The 27,752-nt window shown below is 33.6% G+C and overlaps 2 protein-coding genes across 2 annotated transcripts; both read right to left on the bottom strand.

Moving 5' to 3' along the window:
- Positions 1-94: 94 nt before the first annotated feature.
- On the bottom strand, positions 95-10,286 carry LOC111043672. Its single transcript, XM_039439690.1, has 7 exons — positions 10,117-10,286; positions 6,740-8,077; positions 5,668-5,779; positions 4,164-4,260; positions 2,557-2,661; positions 1,143-1,298; positions 95-585 (listed from the first exon to the last, which is right to left on the bottom strand). Exons 2-7 carry the CDS (start codon positions 8,025-8,027, stop codon positions 526-528), a joined length of 1,818 nt encoding a protein of 605 aa, XP_039295624.1. The 5' UTR covers positions 8,028-8,077; positions 10,117-10,286; the 3' UTR covers positions 95-525.
- Positions 10,287-12,604: 2,318 nt separating this feature from the next.
- Positions 12,605-26,853, bottom strand: LOC111043684 (corepressor interacting with RBPJ 1). The gene is made up of 7 exons (XM_022328700.2): positions 26,625-26,853; positions 25,689-25,783; positions 22,918-23,067; positions 21,162-21,426; positions 18,236-18,336; positions 15,989-16,428; positions 12,605-14,949 (listed from the first exon to the last, which is right to left on the bottom strand). Exons 1-7 carry the CDS (start codon positions 26,694-26,696, stop codon positions 14,753-14,755), a joined length of 1,320 nt encoding a protein of 439 aa, XP_022184392.2. The 5' UTR covers positions 26,697-26,853; the 3' UTR covers positions 12,605-14,752.
- Between the last annotated feature and the right edge of the window lie 899 nt (positions 26,854-27,752).

Genomic DNA, 27,752 nt, shown 5'->3' with positions numbered 1-27,752 from the left:
GACCTATTACAATAAACTGATAAAAGGAGGAAGATTCCTCAGAAAGAGTTTAACTGGGTGATTGAATCATAATTATTATTTGAAGGAAGGAATGGAGGAAAAATAAAGATATGAATCAGTATTTGCTGCTGCATTTTAATTTTATTTTTTATTCCTCAAAATTCATTTCACATTTTTTGTTATGAAAAAAAAACGTTTGTATGGCTATAATCATGACATCTGATGAACTCTAATGAGTTTGATTCTGAGTAATTTGATGAACGAAAAAGAGAATACCGTAGTACAAGAAAAATGTTTTCTATGAGTAACGAACAGAGAATAGGCTACTAACTTCAAATACAACTTACTTATACGTGAACGTGTATAATTTATAGTAAAAGAAGGTTTTCTGTAGTTTTTCTTTGTTTCAAAACAATTGAAATTGATGTGTGTATCTCAAAAAACAATTGATTTCAATAATAGGTGTCCTATACGTGGATTATGGTTTCTTCAGCATTTATGTTCCGTGAATTGAATACATTTTCTTCACTTTTCAAGATGTACATTCCTCAATACTGTATAATAGGACATGATCGCTTTCAAGAACTGTAAAAAATACAATAATTTATTATCCTTTATCATTATTTTGGGTTCAGTTAGAACTATTAGTTAACTATGATATTGTGAGATTCACACTTTAAACTCTCAGCAATCCTTATAAATAGAATTGAATAGAATTGATGCTTCCTATTTAATCAATGCATTCAAACTGAAATGAAATGAAATTTATTGATTTCTTTTCACAAAAACATATTTAAAATATAACTTTCAGCATTGGTTATCTATATGGACAGTTCAAAGCAAATCTCACTATAGAATATTATAATTTATAACACTTTTATATTTTGTGAATATGTAATATTTTATGAATAAACAAACAATTTGAATTTGAATTTAGAATATTACAGAACTACTTGTAATAATTCAAAAAGGGTACTGAGATTTGTACTTTTCTTTATATTTTTAATATTTCAGAATGATGCCATACTTTTAGATACCATTTCTGAGGCGATATTTTTATTTTACATCGGAAGACATCTCTGGTCTATCAATAATGTTGAATTGAGAATCATTTATTATTTAATTATCTGTGAATTACTGACCTCCACAAATGTTTTATAGCAGAGGAGGTACATTTTGAATCCATTGATAACAATCGGTTTCTCAGTCCTTAGAAGCATGAACAAAATTGAGCTTTTTATTTTTTTCGGATATCTTTCCCATGGCAAAGAGTAGACTGCACTTGCAATGCTCAATTGCTGCAACAGACGTTTATTTTTCAACACACTAGTATTTCAAGAAGATATAGTTTGATTTGTTTCAGAAATATAGTTATGATTCTTTGTCAACTTCAGCTAAGATTGGATAAAGTAACATTACCACCTAGGAAGTAGATAAAGTGAAAATTATTGCAATAAAGGGAGTAGATTTTGGAAAGGAAATATTGAAACTTCTCTAATATTCTCAAAGAGGAAATTATTTCATATAAATAACTACAAACTTTTCTCAGTGAATTTATGTTCTGTGAGACGGGAAACTACCATTAGCCCTTATTGGAATGTTCATACATTTTAATTCTGTGTGAACATCCTCATAAAAAACCAATAGTAGGCCTATATAAATTCATTTTCTTCCCATGACAGCATAGATTGATTCATTGGTGAACTGTGCTTCAATACTTCAAATAAGAAAGCCATTCAAATTCGTAGTAAATTGGTCAATTACTCAAAAGGTCTATAATGATTGGTTATTCATCATTCTATTTCAAGATGAAATAGATCACTTTTTGCTATTAGAAAAAACGACTATAGTGAGGTCCACGTTATAATGGCAGTGGATAAAGATAGAAGAATAGCGATGCCAGTTCTCTGCATTAAGTAATTATATTTTTACATTGTCAAAAACATAATTGGCATCGTTGTGGACCTAGAATAGGATAGTACCACCGGCTTTGTCGAATGATAGACAAGGATAGCAAAACCAAAGTTGATCAAATACTGTCATTATAACGTGGACCTCACTATAGCAGTCAGATATTTTACAATAAATGAATTACCTATTTTATAATAATCATTATTTGATCATTCATTTTTTCTAATAGCAAAAAGTGATTTAATAATAAGCAGTTCGTGATGGAAAACAACATTGAAGAATGAAATAGATCTATTATAATATCATTCATCCATAAAAACCATATTATCACAATAAATGAATGATATAAAATGAGAACTTTACTTCTGAATTTAATTCATTGTATTGCAATGCTCTATCATAATAGCTTACAAGTCATATAAATCATAGTCTGCGATCAATTTGAGTTGCAGAATACTGTAATAGATTCAAAGGGGAGAAAATTCAAGATTCGTACTGTCTCAATTAATACTCAAAAAGTATTTTATCAACACTAACTATGATAATTATAATGGTGCTTTATTATTGTAAATAATATGATGACAATTCATAATTACGGTGATACAGAATAATTATGATTTGAAAGAATGTTCACTGTTGAATTACCTTTTGTATGACCATCTCTCCGAAGAAATTATTCATAAACTGATGAACAATACAGATGGCAATGAAACAGAATAATGTTATTGCATACAACATGGTATGGGCTACCTAAAAGAGAATATATACCAAAAATATTAAGATTAATAAAAACATTTTACCAATTTATTATGATGTAATGGTCCTATGGAACTATGAAAATCTATAGTCCTATAATGATCTATAGGTTGTACATAGGCTGATTTGAAATTTATTTTTATAACCTGACAATGGTGTGAAAACTGATGTTATAATTTGTATTATTAATCTATCATTCTATTAATATCAAAGGGTATTACAATTCTATTTGTAAAACTAAAACTGGATGTTATAATTCGTATTATTAATCTATCATTCTATTAATATCAAAGGGTATTACAATTCTATTGAATAAAAGAGAATAGCCCCGAATACATACATTTTAAGAAGACTGTACATAGTTTATTTATTGTATGGAACAAACAAATAAATCATTTACAAAAAGAAACAGGCAACTGTCCAAAACTTCTCCTATTTCTTGAATTTGTCTCAAAAATAGTCTAACAAATTAGGCTATGTCTAAATTGATATTTACACCAAAATAATGTGTCATATTGGAAGTTTATTTTCGATCATTCGAACCATCAAACTTCTTTATTGTATAAATCTTAATTTATCATAATTTGGGAACAGAATAGTTTTGGGCAATGCATGTTGTTCTTTCCCGATCATATTAATGTGATTTGTAATATTGTATCAACGAATAAATAAATAAATATTGAAGCTTTATAATTTGAATACCGTACTGAAGTATGAGGAGTCGTTCAGAACTGTCTTTATTCTTTATCCTTCATTGATTCATACAACAAGTAGCCTACATCATCAAAAATGATAGGGAGAAGAAAAATAAGGTAACCTTGTGCTATTCCTCTCCCAAATTAATTAGATAAGGTTACACATATTCCTATCTACAGAATCATAACATTGAAATGATGCCTTGTGTTGTTTTGAAAGGATATTTATATACTGTATTTTAAATCCTAAGGATTAAATAATATGATTCTTACTATTTATTTTCTTCTTAAACTGTTCTTAGGATGAGTATTAATGTTTTTCTTAGGATATCCTAAGAAGTATAAGGGTATCTTTAACAAGGATTTGGAAAATTACTAGAAGTTACTTGAATGCAAATTGATATTGTGGAATTTTTCCATAATTGAAAAATACAGTTCTATTTTTGTCACATGCACATTTATTAGAACAAGGCCTTGGTTTTTATACACAGGAGTGCAGTCCAGGTACTTCACTACAGCAGAACAGATGTGTTGCTTTCAACACGAAACTGCAGACCTGTGTGAAAGTCTAATAAATGTGGATGTGACAAATAAACTGTGTTTTTCAAGCTAAAAGTTACATTATTTATTCCATTTCCAATCTATTCAAGCCAATAATGGACATTTTCTTATCATGTATTTGATTTGTGCATTGGGTTATGTGAATAAAAGTTGAATGATTATATTCTTATTAGTACAATTTACTAATTTTTATGAGTCTATCTTTATTTACCAGTTATTGCGTGATTTTAAAGTACTTACAGACATTTCAAGCAAAGCAAAGCTTAGTGAGCAAATAGCATGTAGAAAGTCAACAATTATCATGCTCTCCATAAGTCTCTCATAGTCTCGAAGCAACCTATTATAAATAAGATAAATTCCTTGAAAATAACCATTTCAATTACTTGATTTTTGTTGAAAAAATAATCATCATTACAATTTAGTAAAAAAAAGGTTATTCATACTCTACTCATGAAAATGTGTTCTTGATTAGATTGAATCTCTCTATAATATATGAAAAAAAGTTGATTACAATATTTATGCTAGCTCTTACTCAATAAATGATATAGTATCAATATAATATGCTGGCTTATAGATTTTATTAATATAAACTGACAATAGTCCTCATTTGGACTATTCTGATCAAAATTAGAGAGAGAAACAGTTTTGTTTTTATCCTCTTGATTCTCTCCCAATCATTAATTTGATATTGTAATTGTGAAAAAAATAAATTAATATAGCTAGCAAAATTCAATAAAGTATGCGCTAGAGAAGAATTATCAAATTATATGAAGATGAAATGCAACTTCCAACTTCAATTATATAGGCCTAATATACCATTACGATTGTTATTGTGAATTACGATATAGTATATTTCGCACCTAGAGCAGAAAATGAGATTTTTCCAGCTCGAAATCGGTTTTCAAGTCCGAGGCCGTAGGCCGAGGACTAGAAAAGATTGAGAGCTGGAAAAACATTTTTGCCCGTGGTGCGAACGATATTTTTCGCCACACTACAGGTATTGCTGACAAAATAAATAAAAAATACAAAATAAAGTATACTCGTTAAGCTATCGTACCTATCTCTTGATTTTAGTGGTAGAAGATTTGCAGTCAGGATTTCAGATTCTTTCAAAATTTCACTTGGAATACCACAGTCATCTTCAATCATTTTTGAAAATTCGGAATGCACTAATCAACAATAAATAATTGAATAAAACTGGTTGCGAAGCGAATTAGTTTGATTCGAAACTGGAACTGTAATCATGGCGACTTCAGCACTGATGATGAAAGTGGACACTCGCCCGATCTAGCGGATGACTCATTAACTACGGTACTTCCATGAGCGGCTGGAAAGAGATAACTTTCTGGGCTAGACCGGAAAAGAAACCCTTTTCTGACGTCGTCTGCAAACAAGGTCTTTCAGATCTACGTAGGGACTGGAAAACAGCTGCTTTCTGTGCAGTGTGGTGAAAATATAATATTGTTTGTACCTGCCAATGTGTCCATATATGAACCAATGGTATATTCTCAAGGGATTTTTCTCATTGATGTAATTATGAGATACTTCCACATTTACGTTTGCTTGTATTCTAGACAAATAGCTTCTATAGTGAAATGCACTTCAAATTTGCAGCATTTCTTATAAATTTAACATCAATGCTCCCCTTATTTCAACCAAAGCTATGAGTTTGAAGTGTATCTCAATAAGGATTTTTATTATATTTTATAAAAAGATAATGCCCATAGGCTATCACTGTACTTACCTCAGTAATAAAATATGCTGCTGAACACATTTCCCCAACTTCTCATGTAGTAGCTTCTCTCTAAAGAAATTTATATCAATATCGGTTGAAAGAGCTTTTTGAAAATCTTTCCCTAAAAAAAATAAACTGATCAATGTTTGATTCGATTACGAACTGCTTGTTGAATAATCACTTTTGAACAATTAATTACGACATAGCAGTCAGGTATTTATTTGTATAAATAAAAGCTATTAGCTTCTACTTACATTAGTGTAGTACTTTCGGACACTAGGCCCTTCATCAACGCTGGCTGTCAAGACAACTGAGTTGTCCAGCTGAGTTATCCAGCTGAGTTGTCCAGCTGAGTTGTCCAGCTGAGTTGTCCAGCTGAGTTGTCCAGCTGAGTTGTCCAGCTGAGTTGTCCAGCTGAGTTGTCCAGCTGAGTTGTCCAGCTGAGTTGTCTTGACAGCCAATGTTGATGAAGGGCCTAGTGTCCGAAAGCACTACACTAATGTAAGTAGAAGCTAATAGCTTTTATTTATATAAATACCTGACTTTTATGTCGTAATTAATTGTTCAAAAGTGATTAAATTAACATAAATAAAATCATTTGAAAGAGAAGCAATATTGTTCTCACTTGATTTATCAGATGAATAATTTGATGATATAGGTATTATCCACAATTGATAAATAATAGATTCTAGTGAACAACATTTTTAAATAAAAAGATTAAGTATTCTGTCAAAAACCACAGATTTCTGTGGACTAAAATCTGTGGTTTTTAACAATTCCTTAGTCTTTTTATTCGATACGAATAATTAACACAATATATCAGATTCTGAACTACACAAAATGGAAAAACAAAAATTTTAGTCCATATTTGAATGACATAGGTGATGAAGATGCAAGCTATTAATATGGCATATTTTCTCAATTATTCATTTGTTTCCACATTGCATGTTTAAAGTGGTTCTAATTAATAAGAGGCCACTCTAAAACCTATTTGAGAATATAGTGTGTTATTATTTAGGCTACTGTAGGCTATTGTTAATTAGCATCTACTGTGGACCTTATCTTAAATCAATTTTCTTACCTTCATCTTCAAAGTTTTCAACAGTGAGACATGTCCTTTCTTCTCCCTTACATTTATTCATTTTTCGTTCATCATTCATTATCAACTCATCATCATCCATCATTTGTACATCAGTCAAATCTCCCAAATTCCTCAAACTTTCTTCTAAAATTTGAAACTGACCACTGACTGCATACAAAAGTGTGAAGCAGAATGCATCTTGAGCCACATATATTAGACAACACTCGTATAGTATAAAACTGGTCACCAGGTGGACGATTTGGTATAGAGGAGTCCACGAATAGTCAATAGGCAGCCATATTTTCACAGGCAGTTTTGGATTGAGGTTATGTTGCACATAGCCACAGTTATCAGGAAAAGTGAGGTTAGAATCCAGGGGATTTTTGAGGTTATGTCCAAAATTGTCATCAGATAAAATGAGGTTAGGTCCACTGCTGAGAGAATTTTTGTGGTCATGTTTGACACTGCAATTGGAGAAAGTGAAGTTATGCTTGCTACAGTTGACAGGATTTTTGAGTTTATTTTCCAAATTTTCATCAGACAAAGTGAGGTTAGGTCCAGAGATGGGAGGGTTTTTGAGGTTATGTCCCAAACTTTCAGGATATTTTAGGTTTTTTCTCAAATTTCCATCAGACAAAGTGGGGTTAGGTCCCGAGTTGAGAGGATTTTTGAGGTTTTTTCTCAAATTTTCATCAGACAAAGTGAGGTTAGGTCCCGAGTTGGGAGGGTTTTTGAGGCTATGTCCCAAACTTTCATGAAAAGTGAGTTTAGGTTTGATGCAGTTGTCAGTAATCACAGTTTCTGGTACGAGGGCATTAGCTATAATTGAGAACGATATGAAAGCAATAGCGGAAAAAAAGTAGAGATATACTATCAGATCAGTATAGCTCAGAAACTTTGTCATGTTAGTTTGGTGGGTTTTGTTGCCTTTTTTCGTCGTCAAGAAGGGACGTTCCTGAAAGTGGCTCCTCATGAGACTCAACATGGCGGCATAGTCTTTCTGGTAGTATAGAAAGAAAGCCGATTTGTAGCTGGAGGAAATTGTCAGCGTCATGACCTCAACAATTTCGCTAGCTCCCTTCAGGTTGGACATTTTTGTGAGCTGTATCAGTTGGAGAATGGACGCTAGCAGCAGGAGGGAAATTCTGAAGCCGGATAATGATTTTTCCAGAACGTTCAACCATAAAGATGAGGGGTTGTTCCACCATGTTGAAAAGTATCTCAAGAGTCTGATTTTCGATCGAAAATGGAGGTCAATATCGAAAGAGTTAGGTCTATTATTATCCATGACAAATGGATGACATCAAACTCTTTCCATTTTGTTAGTCGATTTTGTGTCTGAAAATAAAGTAGAAATGTGGTGACTTTTGGAACACTCTGTATAATCCAATATTTCTATTTTTGTGAGGATCCACTATAAAGCTGCCTTTGCACCAAAGTTATTAACAAAATGTTTATTTTTCCGTTTTTATAGATTCTATTAGATTAAACGGAGCTTGTCAAACACATATGCACATCATGATAAATATTATGTTCAATCCAATGAGAATCTATAAGGACGGGAAAATAAACATTTTGTTAATAACTTTGGTGTAAAAGCAGATTAGTTAGAATAATATCAGTTTTAAAAATTGTAGTACCTACTGTATTGATTCAAAATAATTCGTTTTTGACATCACTAAAGACAAATTCAACTGTAGTGTTGTCAAAAACAGAAAAGAATTATCAATAAGCAGTTTGCCATAGATAGTGAAATAGATTCAAAATAGTTTGATAAATTGAATATGCAGCATGCATGAATTACATTTTAGTTTTTGACCACACCACAGTGAAATTTGACTGTAGTGTGTCGTCTAAAACAGTTCAGAAACGAATTATATTAACAAGCAGTTCCTGTATCATTTACGGTGATATCCCATGGTAGGCTATAGGGCATTTATGTCACTAAATTCAATGTTACTCAAGCCCTTAGTCCAATATCGTCTTGAAATATATTCAAAATAGTCTAAAATTTGAATATGGCGCAGCTTGAATTACATTTATAGCCTATGCTGATAGGCCTTTATCAAGGTAAATGCAAATCTCCCAGATTTGCATTTACCATGAAAAAAACATCAAAGATTTTTGCAAAAATGGTTGAGATATAAAATTGCTCAAACTCTCAGGAATGATAGTAGACTACTTGACAAGAGGAACAATGATCTACTGTCATCACATTGGCGAAATTCACTCATATTCTTGAGTTATAAGTATTTGAAAATGAGTGATTTCTCTGATCTGTGAGTGGAGGAATAAAGATAAATTAATGTTTCAGTAAATAATTAATCCTGTATTGTAGCGGAACATCTCATATTATAGCACAACACTTGTTAGGTCAACCTCTATCCATAGCCTGGATATGGATAGAGGAGTACAGGAGTATATTATGAATGCTATACAATACTTCAATAAAATGTGCTCGAGTAGACACTTTTGTAATATATGCAATGTAAATAGCAAATAGCACTTTAGCTGGCTAAAACAACATTGTGAATACCCCTCATGTATTCTAATATAAGTAAATGTAGCATTTAAGCAAATGTAACTATACCGTACCTACTTGACTCTCATATTATACTGAATGAAACCGTAGTCTAAATTCAAGTATACTGTACATACTGTACATTTTATTTACTCACTATTAATGTAGAATCGATTTGGAAGCAACAGGTCTACACCTACAAATGCCTTTTGAATATATAACCATAGAGAAACTATAGCATAAGTGGATATCCCATGGTATAGGGAATTTATGTCGCAACTTTTACTGTTATCTCAAGCCGATTACTGTCGATTATTGTCGATTTTCACTGTTTTGTTGGGGTGATAGTGTATGAACGGCACAATATGAGAGACTACCAGCGTCATAAAGCTTCACAGGAAAGAACTACGTGGACTATCAGCTTGAGATAACAGTAAAAGTTGCGACATAAACGCCCTATACCATGGGATATCTACTAAATGCAATCGTTTCTCTATGATATAACTTAGCTTCAAATAAAAACATTTTAACCTGGTTGCACAAAAGTTCAACTTTCAATCCCGATCAACTGCCACACGAGAGCCAATCAGAGAAACCTTTTTCCCAAAAATCCTTCTCTGATTGGTTCTCCTGGGATTTAATCATGTTTAAAATTTAACAGGCTTTTGTTAATCCCGATCAACTGCCACACGAGAGCCAATCAGAGAAACCTTCTACCCAAAAATCCTTCTCTGATTGGTTCTCCTGGGATTTAATCATGATTAAAATTTAACAGGCTTTTGTGCAACTTATCCGTCATAACTTATAACATAGACAGGAGAGGTACAAAAGTGATCTCGGATTACCGAAGTCCTACCTTTGAATTAATTTGTTTAAATATTGTAATAATTATTGTTGATATCTTCTGAAACTCATATACAAAACACCAAGAGTATCACAAACCAAAATTAAAATTTTCTAGATGCACCATGGAATTCAGTCGTGGAACATTAGGTCTAGGTACTACAAACAAAACATTCTCAACTTAATTTTCTTCAACAAAATAAAATGTTCACATCTGTATCACATATCATTCAAGAGTGTGATCTTTTACAGAGTGATATCTAAAACTAAACTTGGAAGAAATGATGACAAGACCTGTGAAGTACCTAAGTAAGGTTCTCTAAAAGTGAACTTGAAATAAAACAGGATAAACGACCACAAAAATAAAACAATCCCATCTTCAGGGTACCCTATAATTTTGCCACCTCAGACATTCACAGATTGTTTGAGATAATCACTGATTATAATTGTGACTGAATGTTTTCACCCTGATTTTGGTTTAAGTTTCCAGATTTTCCCCCTAATCGGTGGTTGTGATTGATACTTTCAACCCCCGTTTAAGAATGTCAATCAAGGTAATAACTGTTATTAGGGACAGAAAATCACAGGCTATTTTCTTCTGGAAACTGTACAGACGCAAAAACGTTTTCGCCACACTGCACAGAAAGCAGCTGTTTTCCAGTCCCTACGTAGATCTGAAAGACCTTGTTTGCAGACGACGTCAGAAAAGGGTTTCTTTTCCGGTCTAGGCCAGAAAGTTGTCTCTTTCCAGCCGCTTATGGCTGGAAACAACGCGCTAATTATTATTAATAAGTCATCCGCTAGATCGGGCGAGTGTCCACTTTCATAATAAGCTGAAGTCGCCATGATTTTAGTTCCAGTTTCGAATCAAACTAATTCGCTTCGCAACCAGTTTTATTCAATTATTTATTGTTGATTAGTGCATTCCGAATTTTCAAAAATGCTTGAAGATGACTGTGGTATTCCAAGTGAAATTTTAAAAGAATCTGAAATCCTGACTGCAAATCTTCTACCACTAAAATCAAGAGATAGGTACGATAGCTTAACGAGTATTCTTTATTTTGTATTCTTTATTTATTTTGTCAGCAATACCTGTAGTGTGGCGAAAAATATCGTTCGCACCACGGGCAAAAATGTTTTTCCAGCTCTCAATCTTTTCTAGTCCTCGGCCTACGGCCTCGGACTTGAAAACCGATTTCGAGCTGGAAAAATCTCATTTTCTGCTCTAGGTGCGAAATATACTATTTCTGTCATATTTTTGTCACTTACTTTTGTCAAGTGTTTTGATTTATCACGGTTTCTGAGAAGTAATTAGCGAAACGGTTAGATATGGTGTGATTCACGAGTAGTTTTATAATATTTTAGTAGTTTTTGCATTTTTGGAAGTCTTCCCACACTTTTATATGTAGTTTATGATATTTTGGAAACGTTTTTCTGTTGCTGTGTGCACTGATGTCTCAGGATTTTGAGAGCTATAGTGAGGTCCACGTTATATAAGGGCAGTGTTTAATTACCAATGGTATTGCTATCCTTGTCTATCATTCAACAAAGCGGATAGTGCTATCTCTTTCTTGCTTTGCTCTGTGCCAGATCGTCTTTTAACAATGTAGAATTAATAATAAATTAACAATACGTTTCATCTTAATTATGAAAATTCATCATTAAATTATTGAAAAATATTGCTTCTTGTTTAATAAAATATAATTGATTATTTTAAACGAGAATGGACAGTTAATATTACATCAATAAACCTGTATCAGCTACCGTCTATAGAAGGCATTGACAAGACAGAGGATCGGCAACGTTTTTCTCCACTGTCATCATAACGTGGACCTCACTATAGTCAGCGAGAAGGTATGGTGTGAATCACAATTGTTTTTCAATATTTTAGTAGATTTTATTATCATTTTGTTAAGTCAACTAAACAATAAATAAATTAATTAGTTGAATGAGGATAGGCAGACGCTATGACTGGGAGGACTTGGGTGTCATTAATCATCAGGGACAGTGACAGAGGCAGGCAATAAATAAATAATTTAGTTTAAAACTAAACTATTCATAGCCCTAATATCAAGCAAATCTGGATTTGCATTTTTCATGAAATCCATGAATAAAAAAAACATGATTGATTTTTGCGAAAATAAAAATCGCTCAAATTCTCAGCAATGATAGTAGGCCTACTTGACGAGAGGAACAATAAAATGTCATCACATTGGCCAAATTCACTCCTATTCTTGAGCTATAAGCATTTGAAGATTAGTGATTTCTCTGATCTGTGAGTGGTGGAAGATTCTATGTTTGAGTGAATAACTCACCCTGTATTGTAGCGAAACGTCTCATATTATAGCACAACACTAAGTGTTGAAAATTAATAGTTAGTCCTTTCTGATATTTGCGGTAGCTTCAACCAATTATAATATAAACAATAATATTGTACGTTTTCCAGATACTATGCAATTTTAATAAGGTGGTGGTTTCAAATATAAAAAGAAGTAGGCTACTTGCTATAAAATTATGTTTCATATTTATTTATCAATAGTACAGTACATGAAATTGATTTTAGAGGTTATTGTTATTAGATATACAGTACATACTAACATCATTTTTACAGATCTGTGGGTAGATGACACAAGTTGATAAGTCACATTTTTGACCATATTGAGTTATGCATATGGTTGTGTTCAGAAAAATTAGATCTATAAGAATATGATATAACTAAATATGTTGTATCTCTGTAAATAGCTGAGATAATAAGCCTTGCTCAAGCCTGATCGAGCATTTTCTTCCAATCCCTAAGTTGACAAATATTGATAAGTACATATATCTCAACACTCTTCTATCGGTTTGTATTATAATCCAATTATCAAAAGATGGCAGAATTTGATAAGTGTATGTACTGGTAGGCTATTATAAAATCTGAAAATCAATAACCTATATTGAGAACTACATAACCCATACAACTTTGCAAACAGTTCAAGTTTGGTTAACGTGATCAATACTTGTAAATAATATCAATTAATTGTTGAAAAATATATTCAAATTTCTAAATAATTGATTTTTAAGATATTCCTTATACTGTTACATTGTGATTTGAAACATTTGGCAGATGGCAAAACATGATATCTCTGACATCACTTGCGAAAATTCTCCATAGTTAATTTAAATAAATGTTTTATTCCTTGATATTTTATATTTAAATAGTCAAAGATCAGCTGATTATATTAGTGTAAAATGGGTAAGAAAAAATATGATAGATAATTTTTGCAGCTATGCCAAACTTTCAAATTGCTCTCCTGAAAAGTTTACAAATCATGACTTATCAGCTTGTGTCATCTACCCACAGAGATAATAATAGACAACTTCTAGTACTATTACATAGGCCTATACAAATCAACAACTTTGATAATACTACATTATACTATTATTATATTACAAAATTGTATCTATTTGTATTTATTTTTGAATATGTCAAAGGATCTCAAAACAATAAATGATCAATTCATTTTAATTTCAATTTATTAGGAACAAAGAAATTAGTCTCTCTCTGCGTATAAGTTCCAAAGCATTACAACCTTCAAAAACACTCAATTTTAAACCGGTTTAATTTTGAGAAAACGTTCGTAGAAGATCCAAATTTGAAATCCTAAATTTTCTTTAATGTAGTACAATTTCTCTGAAGTACAAACTCGAACTCTTTGTGCCGGTTGCATAAAAGCCGGTTAAAATTCAACCATAGTTAAAACCAAGAGAACCAATCAGAGAAGCCACCTTTTAAAAACGCCTTCTCTGATTGGTTGTTGTGAAATTAACCACGGTTGAAATTTAACTGGCTTTTGTGCAACCGGGCCATAGTTGTTTTAACGGTATTCCTGCAAATGTACTCTATCAATTTATAATAATTATTGTTATACTGACGTTTCCAATTGCCATGTTAATATGCTTCAAAGGAATAAAAACATTCTTACTTTTAAACCCTCAAGTCCTTTAAATTCATTCATTAATGTGTTACAACTTCATTCATAATAAACAACTTGATTTTTCATGGGAGTCTTCTGTTTCAATAACATTTAATTCTTTACAACACGGAAAATCAAAATTTATAAAAAAAAAATAATAAATGAGGTTCTACTGAACAGTCTATGTTCATACTATAAATACAGAATCTTTACATTAATAAATATATTCAATAGATGAACAATAATCATTAATATAATCATAATAATATATATTATTAGATGAACAAAATTTATAATTAACTTATTTAAATAAGGTTCTACTGAACAGTCTATGTTCATACTATAAATACAGAATCTTTACATTAATAAATATATTCAATAGATGAACAATAATCATTAATATAATCATAATAATGTATATTATTAGATGAACAAAATTTATAATTAAACTAATAGATGAGGTTCTACTGAACAGTCTATGTTCATACTATAAATACAGCATTTTTACAATAGTAAATATATTCAATAGATCTACAATAATCATTTATCATACATAATATATATCAATAGATTAACTTGATACATTCCACATTTTTTAGCAGCAATGATTGTGAATAGATTAACACAAACACAATTTTATACAGTAAATCACCAATCACATTATCTTTCAAAGTTTTTCTTTGGATACTGTCTTTACTTTCTACGTCTTTTGGAATTTTCTGTTTCACTATCGCTTTCCGTAGAAGATTTCCTTTTCCTCCCATTTTCTTTCTTCATCCTTCTGTCCGCGTGCTTTTTCGCTGCTCTTCTTCTCTCTTCCTCACTGCTTCCTTCTTCTTCTTCTTCTGTTTCTTCACTGGTTCTCGATTTCCTGTGCTTGCTACTGGAGGCTGAAAAATTGGATAAGGTTAGATTTCTATATTCATTTGTTCAATTTTTATTAAGTTTCGTATATAAAACGTAATCTTTAGTAAATTAAGTACATATAAGATAAAAATCCTAAGTTAGCATTTGAACAAATACAATTTCTCCTCAATTTTTATCTCAAATATAATTTAATCCACCAAGAAACTATACCTATTAAAAATAAATATCGGGGCACCGAGCTTCGCTCGTTATTTTTATCTATTGATAAAACGAACACAATAATTCTCTAAAATTATCATGTTTATATTTTACAGCCTGCTATACGTCAGCTTATGAATTTTGAGGATGCGATATTTTGATTTTCCACAGAATCACTCGCTCACTTTTTACTATCCACAGATGAAATAAGACTCAGCTGTTTGAGCCAAGGATAAATTATCGTTCAGCGAGTTTTCCCAAGGATGAGACCTAGTGCAATCGAATTTTTATATCATAAACCTACTATGTTCCAAATTTCGTGGAAATCGTTAGTGCCGTTTTCGAGATCCGTTGAACATAAATAACCAGATATAAAAATATAAACAGATATACAGAAATTGCTCGCTTAATATAATAGGATTTTTGATAATTGAGATTAAATTATTCTGGTAGATATGATATTTTTCATAGCCTAAACACGATTTGGCAACAGTGTAAAGTTGGGAAACGATAGAGCTATCTGCTTTGTCTAATGACAGACAAAGATAGCAACACCAATATACATCAGATGCTCTAGAAAGTGAATACTGTTGTACTATAATTATTTTGTTTTTGTGACAAGTCCTGAGGACGAGACCACATTAGGCGTTTTCAGACGAGTCGACAGGGCAGGAAGCTCTCTGATTGGCTGATTGGGTTGACATTTGGGAATCAGCTGATAATCAGCCAGTCTGCCCTGAAGACTCATCTGAAACGCCTGATATGTTCTCACCCTAACAGTAGTTTTGTTTAATTTGTTGGTGAATAAACATGTTTCTATTTCTAAAGTAATTTTTTATCAATATGAAAAAAAATAAAACTTACATTTTCCATTCTTATGAGATTCCCTCCTCTTCTCCTTCTTTACATCTGCCCTCCTCCTCTCCCTCTCCTCCTCATCCTCAGAATCATCCGACGTTGACTGACTTCGTTTCTTCCTCTTTCTTTCTCCCTCCTTTCTCTCTCTCCTCTCCTCCTCTTTCGACCGTCTTTCGTCACGTTTATCTCTCTTATCGTTCACTTCCTCTTTCGACCGTCTTTCGTGACGTTTCTCTCTTTTGCCGTCGTTCGCCTTCTCCTCTTCTACCCACTCCTCCTCTTCCTCTTCTTCTTCGCTTGAAGATTCCTCCTCACTCGAATGACGTCCATTCCTTTCGCGATCTTTCCCGGATTTCTTATCCTTCTTCTTACTTTTCGATTTCTTCTTTTTCTTCTTGTCGGAGTTCTTCTTCGATCCTTTCCGTTCCTCCATTCTCTCCAGCTTCCTGAGAACAAAACATATTTTATTAATGTTGTTTTCCGGAGTGATCCGTGGTCTAGTGGATAGAGTGCTTGCATAGCAGTCTAGAAGACCCCGGTTCGAACCCCGCTCATAGCCAAACGTTTTTGAACAAGTAGTCACTCCCGTGTTATCGGATGGGCACGTTAATTGTCGGTCATGGCTGGAGTATGACAGTCGTAAGGCCCATTGATGGCTTGAATGATAATATTCAGGCGGGGTGGAACTTCCGTCAGGAACTCCCCCACCAATAAAAGCCATACCAATATTAGCCTATTAGTATTTAATGTTGTTTTCCAAGACGAAACACTAACCTATACCACAGAATTACAAGGAGTTATAAGGAGTTACAAGGAATTATAGGAGTTTTCTCTGCCTACACTATAATAAAGGAAAGAACTGGCTTATACACGTACGGGACAGGAAAATTATGCTTGACACATCATCACGTCTCAACTACTCAACTGATTAACTTGAAATTTTGCATATACATTCTTAATTAACCTAGGATGGTTATAGGCCTATTTTCAATTCTTCAAGATTTCATTACGTCAAGTTTTCAGTTTGTCAAGTTTTAAAATAGACCCTTGCAGAGCATGGGTTACCTGCTAGTATATAATAACTGTGTTTTTGTTTCGACACTGTTTCGAAGACACTTTGAAAACGGTATCTGAACTATAGAGAGGTCCACGTTATAATGGTAGTGAAGAAAGATAGGAGAACAGCGTCGCCAAATCTCTGCCTTGCCACTGTCTTCTATAGAGGATATCTGAACCCGGTATATCTGATACCGGTGTATCAGACAATATTAATAACAATATGTATATTATTAATAATATCTGATATGATATTTATCACTAAAACAAGGAAGACTACAGCATTAAGCCCGAAACAGTCTTCACTACTATTTACTGTTCATATTAACTGTTCAGTCTAGTTCAAAATACAGAAATCAATAATATCTAATTCGCCAAGAGAATATATTTTTCAATAATTATATATAGTATATTTCGCACCTAGAGCAGAAAATGAGATTTTTCCAGCTCGAAATCGGTTTTCAAGTCCGAGGCCGTAGGCCGAGGACTAGAAAAGATGGAGAGCTGGAAAAACATTTTTGCCCGTGGTGCGAACGATATTATTCGCCACACTACAGGTATTGCTGACAAAATAAATAAAAAATACAAAATAAAGAATCTCTTGATTTTAGTGGTAGAAGATTTGCAGTCAGGATTTCAGATTCTTTTAAAATTTCACTTGGAATACCACAGTCATCTTCAAGCATTTTTGAAAATTAGGAATGCACTAATCAACAATAAATAATTGAATAAAACTGGTTGCGAAGCGAATTAGTTTGATTCGAAACTGGAACTGAAATCATGGCGACTTCAGCTGATGATGAAAGTGGACACTCGCCCGATCTAGCGGATGACTAATAACTACTTCCATGAGCTGCTGGAAAGAGACAACTTTCTGACCTAGACCGGAAAAGAAACCCTTTTCTGACGTCGTCTGCAAACAAGGTCTTTCAGATCTACGTAGGGACTGGAAAACAGCTGCTTTCTGTGCAGTGTGGCGAAAACATATTTTCATGATTGAGATCAATTTGTTGATCATGATTTGAAAACATTTTGTTAATAAATTATATTTCTAAGCACGATCTGGCGAAGTGCAGAGCTAGAGAAAGATTGCGCCATCTGCTTTGTCGAATGATAGACAGGGATAGCAATACCAATGTTGATCAAATACTGCCATTATAACGTGGACCTCACTATAATGAGGAAAAATATATTTACCTCAACAGCTTCAGTTTCTGCTTTTTGCTGAGTGATTTGAGGAACTCTTTCTCGTTCGGTGTGATTGTGTCATCAGCCTCATCATCTGTGGGAATCATGTCCTGAAATGTAAGAATACATTGATACGAAATGCTGTATAAAACAGTGTATATGGTATATGAAACTACACAATCAAACTGTGCTTATAACGTTTTCAATACGTCTAGCTCAATCAAATGTTGCTGACTATCCTTTTGATAGTCAACCAATTTCTGTAATATCATAGAGAAACAATAGCATATTTGATATTCATTTGATACTTCTTACATTGCCAGGTCTGAAAAGACCTATGGCGAACACTGGTAATAATAAACAAAATGATAACACTTTTATGGTAGAAAATTAATTACAATAATAGTACATAATAACATGTTTGTGAAAATGCATGCTGAAAATGAAAATGATGGGAGATATGAATGAATTAAATCTGCAGAATCTACAGGGAAGTGGAAAATATGGCAGGTACAAGTGGGAGGATATTAAGGCTTGGTGAGGGGTAAGGATGTAGAATACAGAGGATCATGGATATAAAGGAACCCGGATTTTCGGTGGGGTTCTACCACTCTAGCACCTTGGGTTGTTGGGACGCTAGGCCTGCATAAGTGGATATGCCATGGTATGGGACGTTTATGTTCTGAATTTCAATGTCAACTCAAGCCGATAGAGCTGGTATTTATTTTATGTGAAGCTTATGTGACGCTGGTAGTCATAATGTGCCATTATTATACTTTCACCCCAAAAACACAGTAATAATGGACAGTATTCGGCTTGAGTTAACAAAAAATCGGCTTGAAATTTGGAACATAAAGGAAACTATGAAGGATATCTTCTTATGCTATCTTTTAACTATGACTATAGTGAGGTACACGTTATAATAGCAGTGGAGACAGATAGGAGAACAACATAGCCGATACTCTGTCTTGTCAATTCCTTCTATAGACGATAGCTGATACAGGTTTATTGATGTAATATTAACTGATCATTCTAGTTTAAAATACTCAATTATATTTTATTAAGCAAGAAATTATATTTCTCAATAATTTAAAAATGAATTTTCATAATTAAGATAAAATATTTTGTTAATTAATTATCAATTCTACATTGTATAAGACGATCTGGCAATAGAACAAAGCAAGAAAGAGATAGCGCTACCCGCTTTGTTGAATGATAGACAAGGATAGCAATACCATTGCTAATCAAACACTGCCATTATAACGTGGGCCTCACTATAATAAACCATTTTTTGTAGTATTCCACAAAAATATTACAAAATCAAGCTTTGTTTATAAAGTTTTCAGTTCGTCAAATGTTCAGTACGTCTATTTATCAACTCACCCTTCCTCTACACATTCAAGTCAAGTGTTCAATACATCTAGTTTTCAACTCTCCCCTCCTCTACACATTTAAGTGTTCAGCACGTCTAAAGTGCGAGATAAATTTATTTTAACACGGCTCTTTCTCAAAGACGGAGAGGTCCGATGCTCTATCCTCCACTAATCTCTCCCACTAGTTGGTAGAGAGTTAGTGGGGAGGATATTTTTAATATTCTTCCCAAAGAATGGACATTGATATGTCCATAGCTCCGCCAATTTATGTAGATGCATAACAATATGATTATTATCTATAGTTATTATATTACAAATTGCTTTTTCATATCATATACAGTTCAATAGTTATTTTCTTAGTCTATATTATGTAAATTCATCTATAATTTTGCTGTATTGTAAGCTATTGTATATAAGTGTGTAAGCCAGTATATATTGTAATCTACATAAATAAAGTACTCAATCAATCAATCAATCAATCAACCACTACCTAGCAGCATTCTCCTTCTCTTGTGTCTTTGTGAGAGAGCTTTGTAACGCTTCGCTCCCCTCCACTGGCAATGTTCCAAAGTGATATGTTTGTGTATCTTACGGAGATGTGTTCATCACAAGAACCTGAAGCTAAATGACACACATCCAATTGTGCGCAGGATGTCCATCTGTGACTATGCTACAAACTGTGGAGGGAGAATTGGGTTTCTCCTCTTCATGTTAAAAGTAATTTATCTCGCACATTAGTTTTCATTCATCCCTCCTCTTCACATTCAACACGTTTAGTTTTCAACCCACCCGTCCTTACACATTCAAGTCAAGTGTTCAATACGTCTAGTTTCCAACTCACCCTCTCAAAACCTCTCCTCTGCACATTCGAGTCAGGTTTTCAGTACGTCTAGTTTTCAATTCATCCTGTCAACTTCTAAGCTTCCAACATTCCCCGCTTGATAGTCAATCAATTTCTCTAGTATTCAGCAAAAACACTACAAAATCAAGCTATTTTTCACAAGTATTCATTACGTCTAGTTTTCAACTCACCCTCTCAAAACCTCTCCTCTGCACATTCGTATCAAGTTTTCAGTACGTCTAGTTTTCAATTCACCCCGTCAACTTCTATGCTTCCAACATTCCCCGCTTGATAGTCGACTAATTTTTCAAGTATCCAACCAAAGAAACTACAAAACCAAGCTATTTTTGTCAAGTATTCATTACGTATAGTCATAGAGAAACAATAGCATAAGTAGATATCCCATGGTATAGGGCGTTTATGTCGCAACTCTTACTGTTATCTCAAGCCGATAGTTCATGTAATTCTTTCCCGTGAAGCTGTGTGACACTGGTAGTCTCTCATATTGTGCCGTTCATACACTGTCACCCCAACAAAACAGTAAAATTTGACAATAATCAACAGTAATCGGCTTAAGATAACAGTAAAAGTAGCGACATAAACGATAGGGCGTGGGATATCTACTTACGCTATTGTTTCTGTATGGTCTAGTTATCATTTCAACCCACCCCTCCTCTACACATTCAGATCAAGTGTTCAGTACATCCAGTTTTCAACTCACCCTCTCGACACCCCTCCGCTGCACATTCAAATGCTGCTGAGCCTCGAGCACGCCCCGCTTGATAGTGAGGCCATCCTCCCTCATCTGCTGAATCAGCACTAATGGGTCGGCGTCATTGAGCGTGGCCTGACTGTTGGCCTGGTTGTACATGGGGCACTCCTTGTCTGTGTTGATGTGACCCCATTTGTGGCACTTGATACAGCGCACGTTGCGAACCTGGATACCGAACGGCTGGTCTCGTATCTCCGAGTCTCCTTTGCAGTAGCTGGAAAATACAATGATTAGATTAAATTAGAATGAAATATAGAGGATAAAATACAGATTAGATCAAATTAGTATCAAATAGTTCTCTCTATTCTCAATCTTTACGTTGCAAACTTGGATACCGAACGGCTGGTCTCGTATCTCCGAGTCTCCTTTGCAGTAGCTGGAAAATACAATGATTAGATTAAATTAGAATGTAATAGAAAGGATAGAAAGCAAAGGATTTATGCCCACTACCTCCGTAAACAAAGCCATAGTGCATTCTGGTGACGTCAGCACAGGTAGGGCTCCTACACCAATAAGAATTTGGTGTAAATCAAAGAAATTAGACTGTAGTGTCGTTAAAAATAGTTCAAAACCGGATTATTGCATGCAGTTCGTCATGGATAATGTAATAGATGAGAATAAAAATTTGTTGATTTCAGGTGATCTATATCAGCTAGTGTTTTTATTGGTGTAGGAGCCCTACCTGTGCTGACGTCACCAGTATGCACTATGGCTTTGTTTACGGAGGTAGTGTTAAGCCGCATCTATATATTGGTCCAACAAAGGCCAACGTCGGCCAATGTGTGGATGGGTGGTTTGCCACTGCTGGCCTTCATTGGCCATCGCTTCAATTTTTTCCGAGTGGAGGCCAGCCCAGCGAAGGTTCAAACTACAATTAATTAAAAAACATTGCATAAAAAGACTAGGGGCCGGTTTCCGAGCTCGGGATTTAGCTAAGTCCTAGACTTTAAACAGCTGGAGTCAGAAAATTGGCTTTCCGAACCGGAACGTTGTCGTAGTCTGTTTAAATTGAATTTCGAAAAACTAGAAAATTGAACACAAAATAAAATAAAGAGAAAATAGTGAAAAGTTTAAGCTATTTTGAATTATTTAGGAATGTTTGATTTCATCAAAGAAAAACGTTTCCAATTATAGAAATGAGAAAATAAAGATTTTCTTAAAAACTGCAACTACGCGCAGTTTCTGAAAGCCAATTTTCTGACTCCAGCTGCTTGAAGTCTAGAACTTAGCTGAATCCCGAGCTCGGAAACCAGCCCTAGATGTTGTCTAACCACAGATCTATAAAAATAAAGATAACGGCTTTGGTTGTTACATCATTAGCAATCTCTTGTAAACTCGGTAAAAATCTACCTCAGTAATCTTACTAATAATTGTGAAATTTATTTGGGAAGATTCATTTAAAAGTGAAAAAGTCCAAGAAAGAGTGGATGTATCATTAATTTAATATCTAGCTTCTCACTAGTTTATCTATCTACCATACTCGTTCAAATACGGTTTTCTGATTTTTCTTTTGTATTATTGTTTTTAGAGGTAATAAATTTCAAATTTGTATTTTCATCTGTATAGTTGTTTTTAAGGGTGATAAATTTTGAATTTGTATTTTCTTTTGTACTGTCGTTTGTTGGGGGAATAGCCTTAATTTAAAATTTGTTATTTTCTTCTGTATTTCTTTGGGGGAATAGATTTCAAATTTGAAAATACTCACTCCTCACGAGGGGCATTGAACTTTCGCTGCCACTCAAATTTGTACTCAGGCTCGTTGTCTTCACGCTCTCTCTCTTTCTTTGCTCCAGGCGGAGGTTCGTACATGAAGTTCACACTCAGCTTGTCTTTGCTCTCTTTGCTCAGCATTGCTCTGAAAAATAAATATATAAATAAAAATAAATAGATTAAAGCTAGCCAAATAACACAGTTTCAATATTCTTCTATGAAATTTCTTCACTAATCACTGCCACCATAGTGAGGTCCACGTTATAATGGCAGTGTTTGATTAGCAATGGTATTGCTATCCTTGTCTATCATTCAACAAAGCGGATCGCGCTATCTCTTTCTCGCTCTGCTCTGTTGCCAGATCGGCTTTTAAAAATGTAGAATTGATAATTAATCAACAAAATATATAAAATCAATTATTTAATTTTTGAGAAATATAATTTCTTGCTTAATAAAATATAATTGATTATTTTAAACGAGAATGAACAGTTAATATTACATCAATAAACACCTGTATCGATAATTGATAATTAATTGGAAAAATATTTCATCTTAGTTATAAAAATTCATTGTTAAATTTTATTTCAACAAAGCGGATCTCTCTTTCTCGCTCTGCTCTGTTGCCAGATCGTCTTTTAAAAATGTAGAATTGATAATTAATTAGCAAAATATTTCATCTTAGTTATGAAATATCATTATGAAATTATTGAAAAATATGATTCCTTGCTTAATAAAATATAATTGATTTATTAAACGAGAATGAAGAGTTAACATCATTAAACCTGTATCAGCTACCGTCTATAGAAAACATTGTCAAGACAGAGGTTTGGCAACGTTGTTCTCCTATCTTTCTCCACTGCCATTATAACGTGGACCTCACTATACCTAACAGCATTCTGCCCACTTTACTGTCAGCATCCAGCATGCTTACTCCACTATTCCATCTCACTCTGTCCATGCTACTAGACTGTGCAACGAGAAGCTGGTTTCCTCTCTTCATCTTACAAGTAATATCTTTTTACTTTCCTTGCCCTACTACCATAGGTAAGGAAAGTATTGCTTTCCAAAAAAATTAAGGTACCCCAATTTCAAGTTTTCTATACGTTTCAAGGTCCCCTGAGTCCAAAAACATGATTTTTGGGTATTGGTCTGTGTGTGTGTGTGTGTGTGTGTGTGTGTGTGTGTGTGTGTGTGTGTGTGTGTGTGTGTGTGTGTGTGTGTGTGTGTGTGTGTGTGTGTGTGTATGTCTGTGAACACGATAACTCCATTCCTAATTAACCGATTTACTTGAAATTTTAAACTTAAGGTCCTTATACCATGAGGACCCGACAATAAGAAATTCAATAAAATTCAATTCAAGATGGCGGAAAAAATGGCGGTTAATTACTAAAAAACCATGTTTTTCACGTTTTTCTCGAAAATGGCTGTAACGATTTTCTTCAAATTTATATCATGGATAGCTATTTATAAGCCCTATCAACTGGCATAAGTCTCATTTCAGGGAAAATTTCAGGAGCTCCGTAATATTCTTGAGAAAAATGGCGGAAAATGGCTAAAAAACCATGTTTTTCACGGTTTTCTCGAAAACGGCTCCAACGATTTTCTTCAAATTTATACCATGGATAGCTATTCATAAGCCCTATGAACTGGCATGAGTCTCATTTCTGGGAAAATTCCAGGAGCTCCGTAATATTCTTGAGAAAAATGGCGGATAATGACTAAAAAGCCATGTTTTTCACGGTTTTCTCGAAAACGGCTCTAATGATTTTCTTCAAATTTTCACCATGGATAGCTATTTATAAGCCCTATCAACTGACATGAGTCTCATTTCTGAGAAAATTGCAGGAGCTCCGTAATATTCTTGAGAAAAATGACAGTTACTAAAAAACCATGTTTTTCACGATTTTTCAAAAATGGCTCTAACGATTTTTTTCAAATCCATACCCTGTATAGTTATTTATTAGCTCTATCAACTGACATGAGTCTTCTTCCTGGGGTACTAATGGGGGGTCCATCCAATCCTTGAGAAATGGACTTTGTAACCTCCTTCTCGTGCATGAGATAGGTAGGTACACGGTTTTTACTTTTTCTTCTTCCATATACCGTGGGTACGGTAGGTAGAGCAGTTTATAAAAAGAACACAGTCATAGTCAAGATATTTCATCTGTAGAACAGCTGTTTTGACGAATCTCAAAAAAATCATCGAATTTCACAATTTACATAAAGGAAAAAATACTCTTAAAACAATTGTATATACACATATACAGTAGTCTGATCGTAGTTGCAAATATGTTGCCGTCAATCGTCATTATGTTATTCCCCTAAGTTATTCTCGTTTGATAATGAGGCTTATAGTTCAATGAGCAAGGAAAGTTGTGTGAGTGTCACACACCAGATTTTTTCTCTGAGGGTGATGCCTACATGAGAGCTAGGCTTGTGAGTGAGTAATGAGGTGGACGATATTGAGAGATAAATGGACCTACATTTTAGGTGGGTTCCAAATCTCTCAGAGCCTATAGAATTGCAGATCAATCTTTGTGGCCAAGTCCTTATTTTTATTTTCAGGTGGGGTCCAAATCTCTCGGACTATAGCCTATAGAATATTGCAGATCGCTCTCTGTGTGGCCAAGCCCTTATATTTTAAATTTCAGAGTGTTCCAAATAAAGAAGATCCCAACGTTATTTGAGAAATAAGACAAACTTCCTGAGAATGACAAGATGTTAAATATACTTATAAACTGTATCAAGCTATGGTACGGTACTTACTTGTTGTTGTAGAGATCCTGTTCTTTTTCATATTGCATACGCAGTTCTTCTTGCTTTTTCTTGTAGGAGTCTGATTTTTGTTCGGCCATCCATACCTGGAAACATACAATGATTTGTTTGTGTTAGGATGGGTAATTATTATACAAGTTGAAGTAAAAATTAATAACAGCAATAATTACCGTACATGATAGTCCGAGCATAATAGTTATTTGAGTCCTGTTCACACAATATAGTAGGTTTAGGATACCAAGACAAAAGAATTGATATATGAATACTGTTGTATCACATTTTAATAGTGTATATTCTGAAATGGAGTGATCCGTGGTCTAGTGGATAGAGTGCTTGCGTAGCAGCATAGAGATCCCGGGTTCAAACCCTCTCAATATCAAAAGTTTTTCAACCAGATCACTCCCGTGTTATCGGATGGGCACGTTAAACTGTCGGTCCCGGCTGAAGTATGACAGTCGTAAGGCCCATTGACGGCTTAAATTATATATTCAGGCGGTGGGACCTTCCCGCAAGGGACTCCCCACCAACAAAAGCCATACGAATTTACTTTTTTTTTACTAGTGTATATTAATGAGTAAATTTCTCAATATGACGAGATTCAACGTTGTAGAATTTTTAATTTATTTTATAAAATTCTTGGTTCTACAAATAAATAACTGTTTATATCAATAATACAGAGACCTAAAGTGACTGTGTAAGTTATTGACTTGAAATCTTAATTATAAAGTATTTTGAAATAGATAACCTACTTTAACCCAAACACAATATAACCTCAATTTTCTAAAAATCCTTTCAAGTTTATCAGAGTAAGATGATTTGATTATAAATAATAATGAGCAAAATCTGAATGAGCCTTTGAAAAACATATTAGAACTTTACATTTAGATTATTAGAATCAAAATAAATAATTGTTTATCTTGTACTTACTCGTTTTAGGTTGTCTCTTGATGCAGGATGGAAAAACTTTTTGCACATGTAATTATTGAAGCCTTTACCCATTTTTATGGATTTTTAAAGCACTAGATACTTAAATTATTTCTTCCTTTTAGAATTGAACTAAAAAGAATTATTACAAGAAAGAAACTCTTGTCAATCAAAACAGCAGTTCAGTTCAGTTTAATTTCCGTGTTCCGCCATTGCAGAAGCAGAACGGTTGTATACAATTTGACCGTTCTACAAGCTGACCGTCCAACAAAGTTCATCGTTTTCATGACGTCATAAGGTCAGTCAATTTGTAGGACGGTCAATTTGCATGTCGGTATCATCTAGCCGCGCGAGTATTTGAAATATTTGAAAGCTCACTTTTCATGATAGCGACATTACAGTGTGAGTATAGGTAGGTTTCCATTTTTTGCTACTATAAATACTCTATTTATTACATTATCCAATGAGTCAAACCCCTCTATCTGCCTCCCGTTTAATTTTAAATAGAAATGCTTACATATTATTGTTTTCTTTCTGTTTTAAATCAAACTAGCTTAAACCAGGAGTTGTGGAAACTTATGTTCTTATGAATAAAGCTGCGTTTACACCAAAGTTATTAACAAAATGTTTATTTTTCTGTCTTTATGGAATATCCTATTAGATCCAACATAAATTATAATACAGATGATGTGCATATGAGTGTTTGTCCGCCGTTTAATCTAATAAAATCGATAAGTACGGAAAAACAAACATTTTGTTAATAACTTTGGTGTAAACGCAGCTTTAGAATATTTCTGAATTTATAATTTATTCAAACACATCCAACAAATTTAGTTGAATGCCACTAAAAGCATAAGTTATTAGTTATTATGGTAGACTATAGAGTGCATCAATATTGCAGGATCAATGTCTATCCATGTATATTTAAAAATACAAAGCATTGACTACCATACCCTTTTTCATTGTTTAGCAATATTCCTATAAATGAAATAAGCCTTTCTAAAAAATCAAACTTGACAAAAATTGTAATTATTGAACTAAGTACGGTATTTCAATATCTTGGCCCACTAATCACGTTAAAATGTTGAATTGTCATTGCCAATCAATATTCATTGTTTTTCTTATGTGGAT

Source organism: Nilaparvata lugens, chromosome 13 (assembly GCF_014356525.2).
Source record: "Nilaparvata lugens isolate BPH chromosome 13, ASM1435652v1, whole genome shotgun sequence".
Classification (NCBI taxonomy): Eukaryota; Metazoa; Arthropoda; class Insecta; order Hemiptera; family Delphacidae; genus Nilaparvata; species Nilaparvata lugens.
This window is presented reverse-complemented; position numbering and strand designations above follow the sequence as displayed.

What these genes read in the sequence shown, in the direction of transcription:
- LOC111043684 (XM_022328700.2), bottom strand. Translation starts at nt 26,696, where the DNA reads ATGGGTAAAGGCTTCAATAATTACATGTGCAAAAAGTTTTTCCATCCT. An exon ending in CAAGAGACAACCTAAAACGA is followed by an intron (nt 25,784 to 26,624) that starts GTAAGTACAAGA and finishes GTATGTTTCCAG; the next exon opens with GTATGGATGGCCGAACAAAA. An exon ending in CAGGATCTCTACAACAACAA is followed by an intron (nt 23,068 to 25,688) that starts GTAAGTACCGTA and finishes TTTATTTTTCAG; the next exon opens with AGCAATGCTGAGCAAAGAGA.
- LOC111043672 (XM_039439690.1), bottom strand. Translation starts at nt 8,027, where the DNA reads ATGGATAATAATAGACCTAACTCTTTCGATATTGACCTCCATTTTCGA. An exon ending in CAGCATATTTTATTACTGAG is followed by an intron (nt 4,261 to 5,667) that starts GTAAGTACAGTG and finishes TATTTATAATAG; the next exon opens with GTTGCTTCGAGACTATGAGA. An exon ending in TTGCTTTGCTTGAAATGTCT is followed by an intron (nt 2,662 to 4,163) that starts GTAAGTACTTTA and finishes ATTCTCTTTTAG; the next exon opens with GTAGCCCATACCATGTTGTA.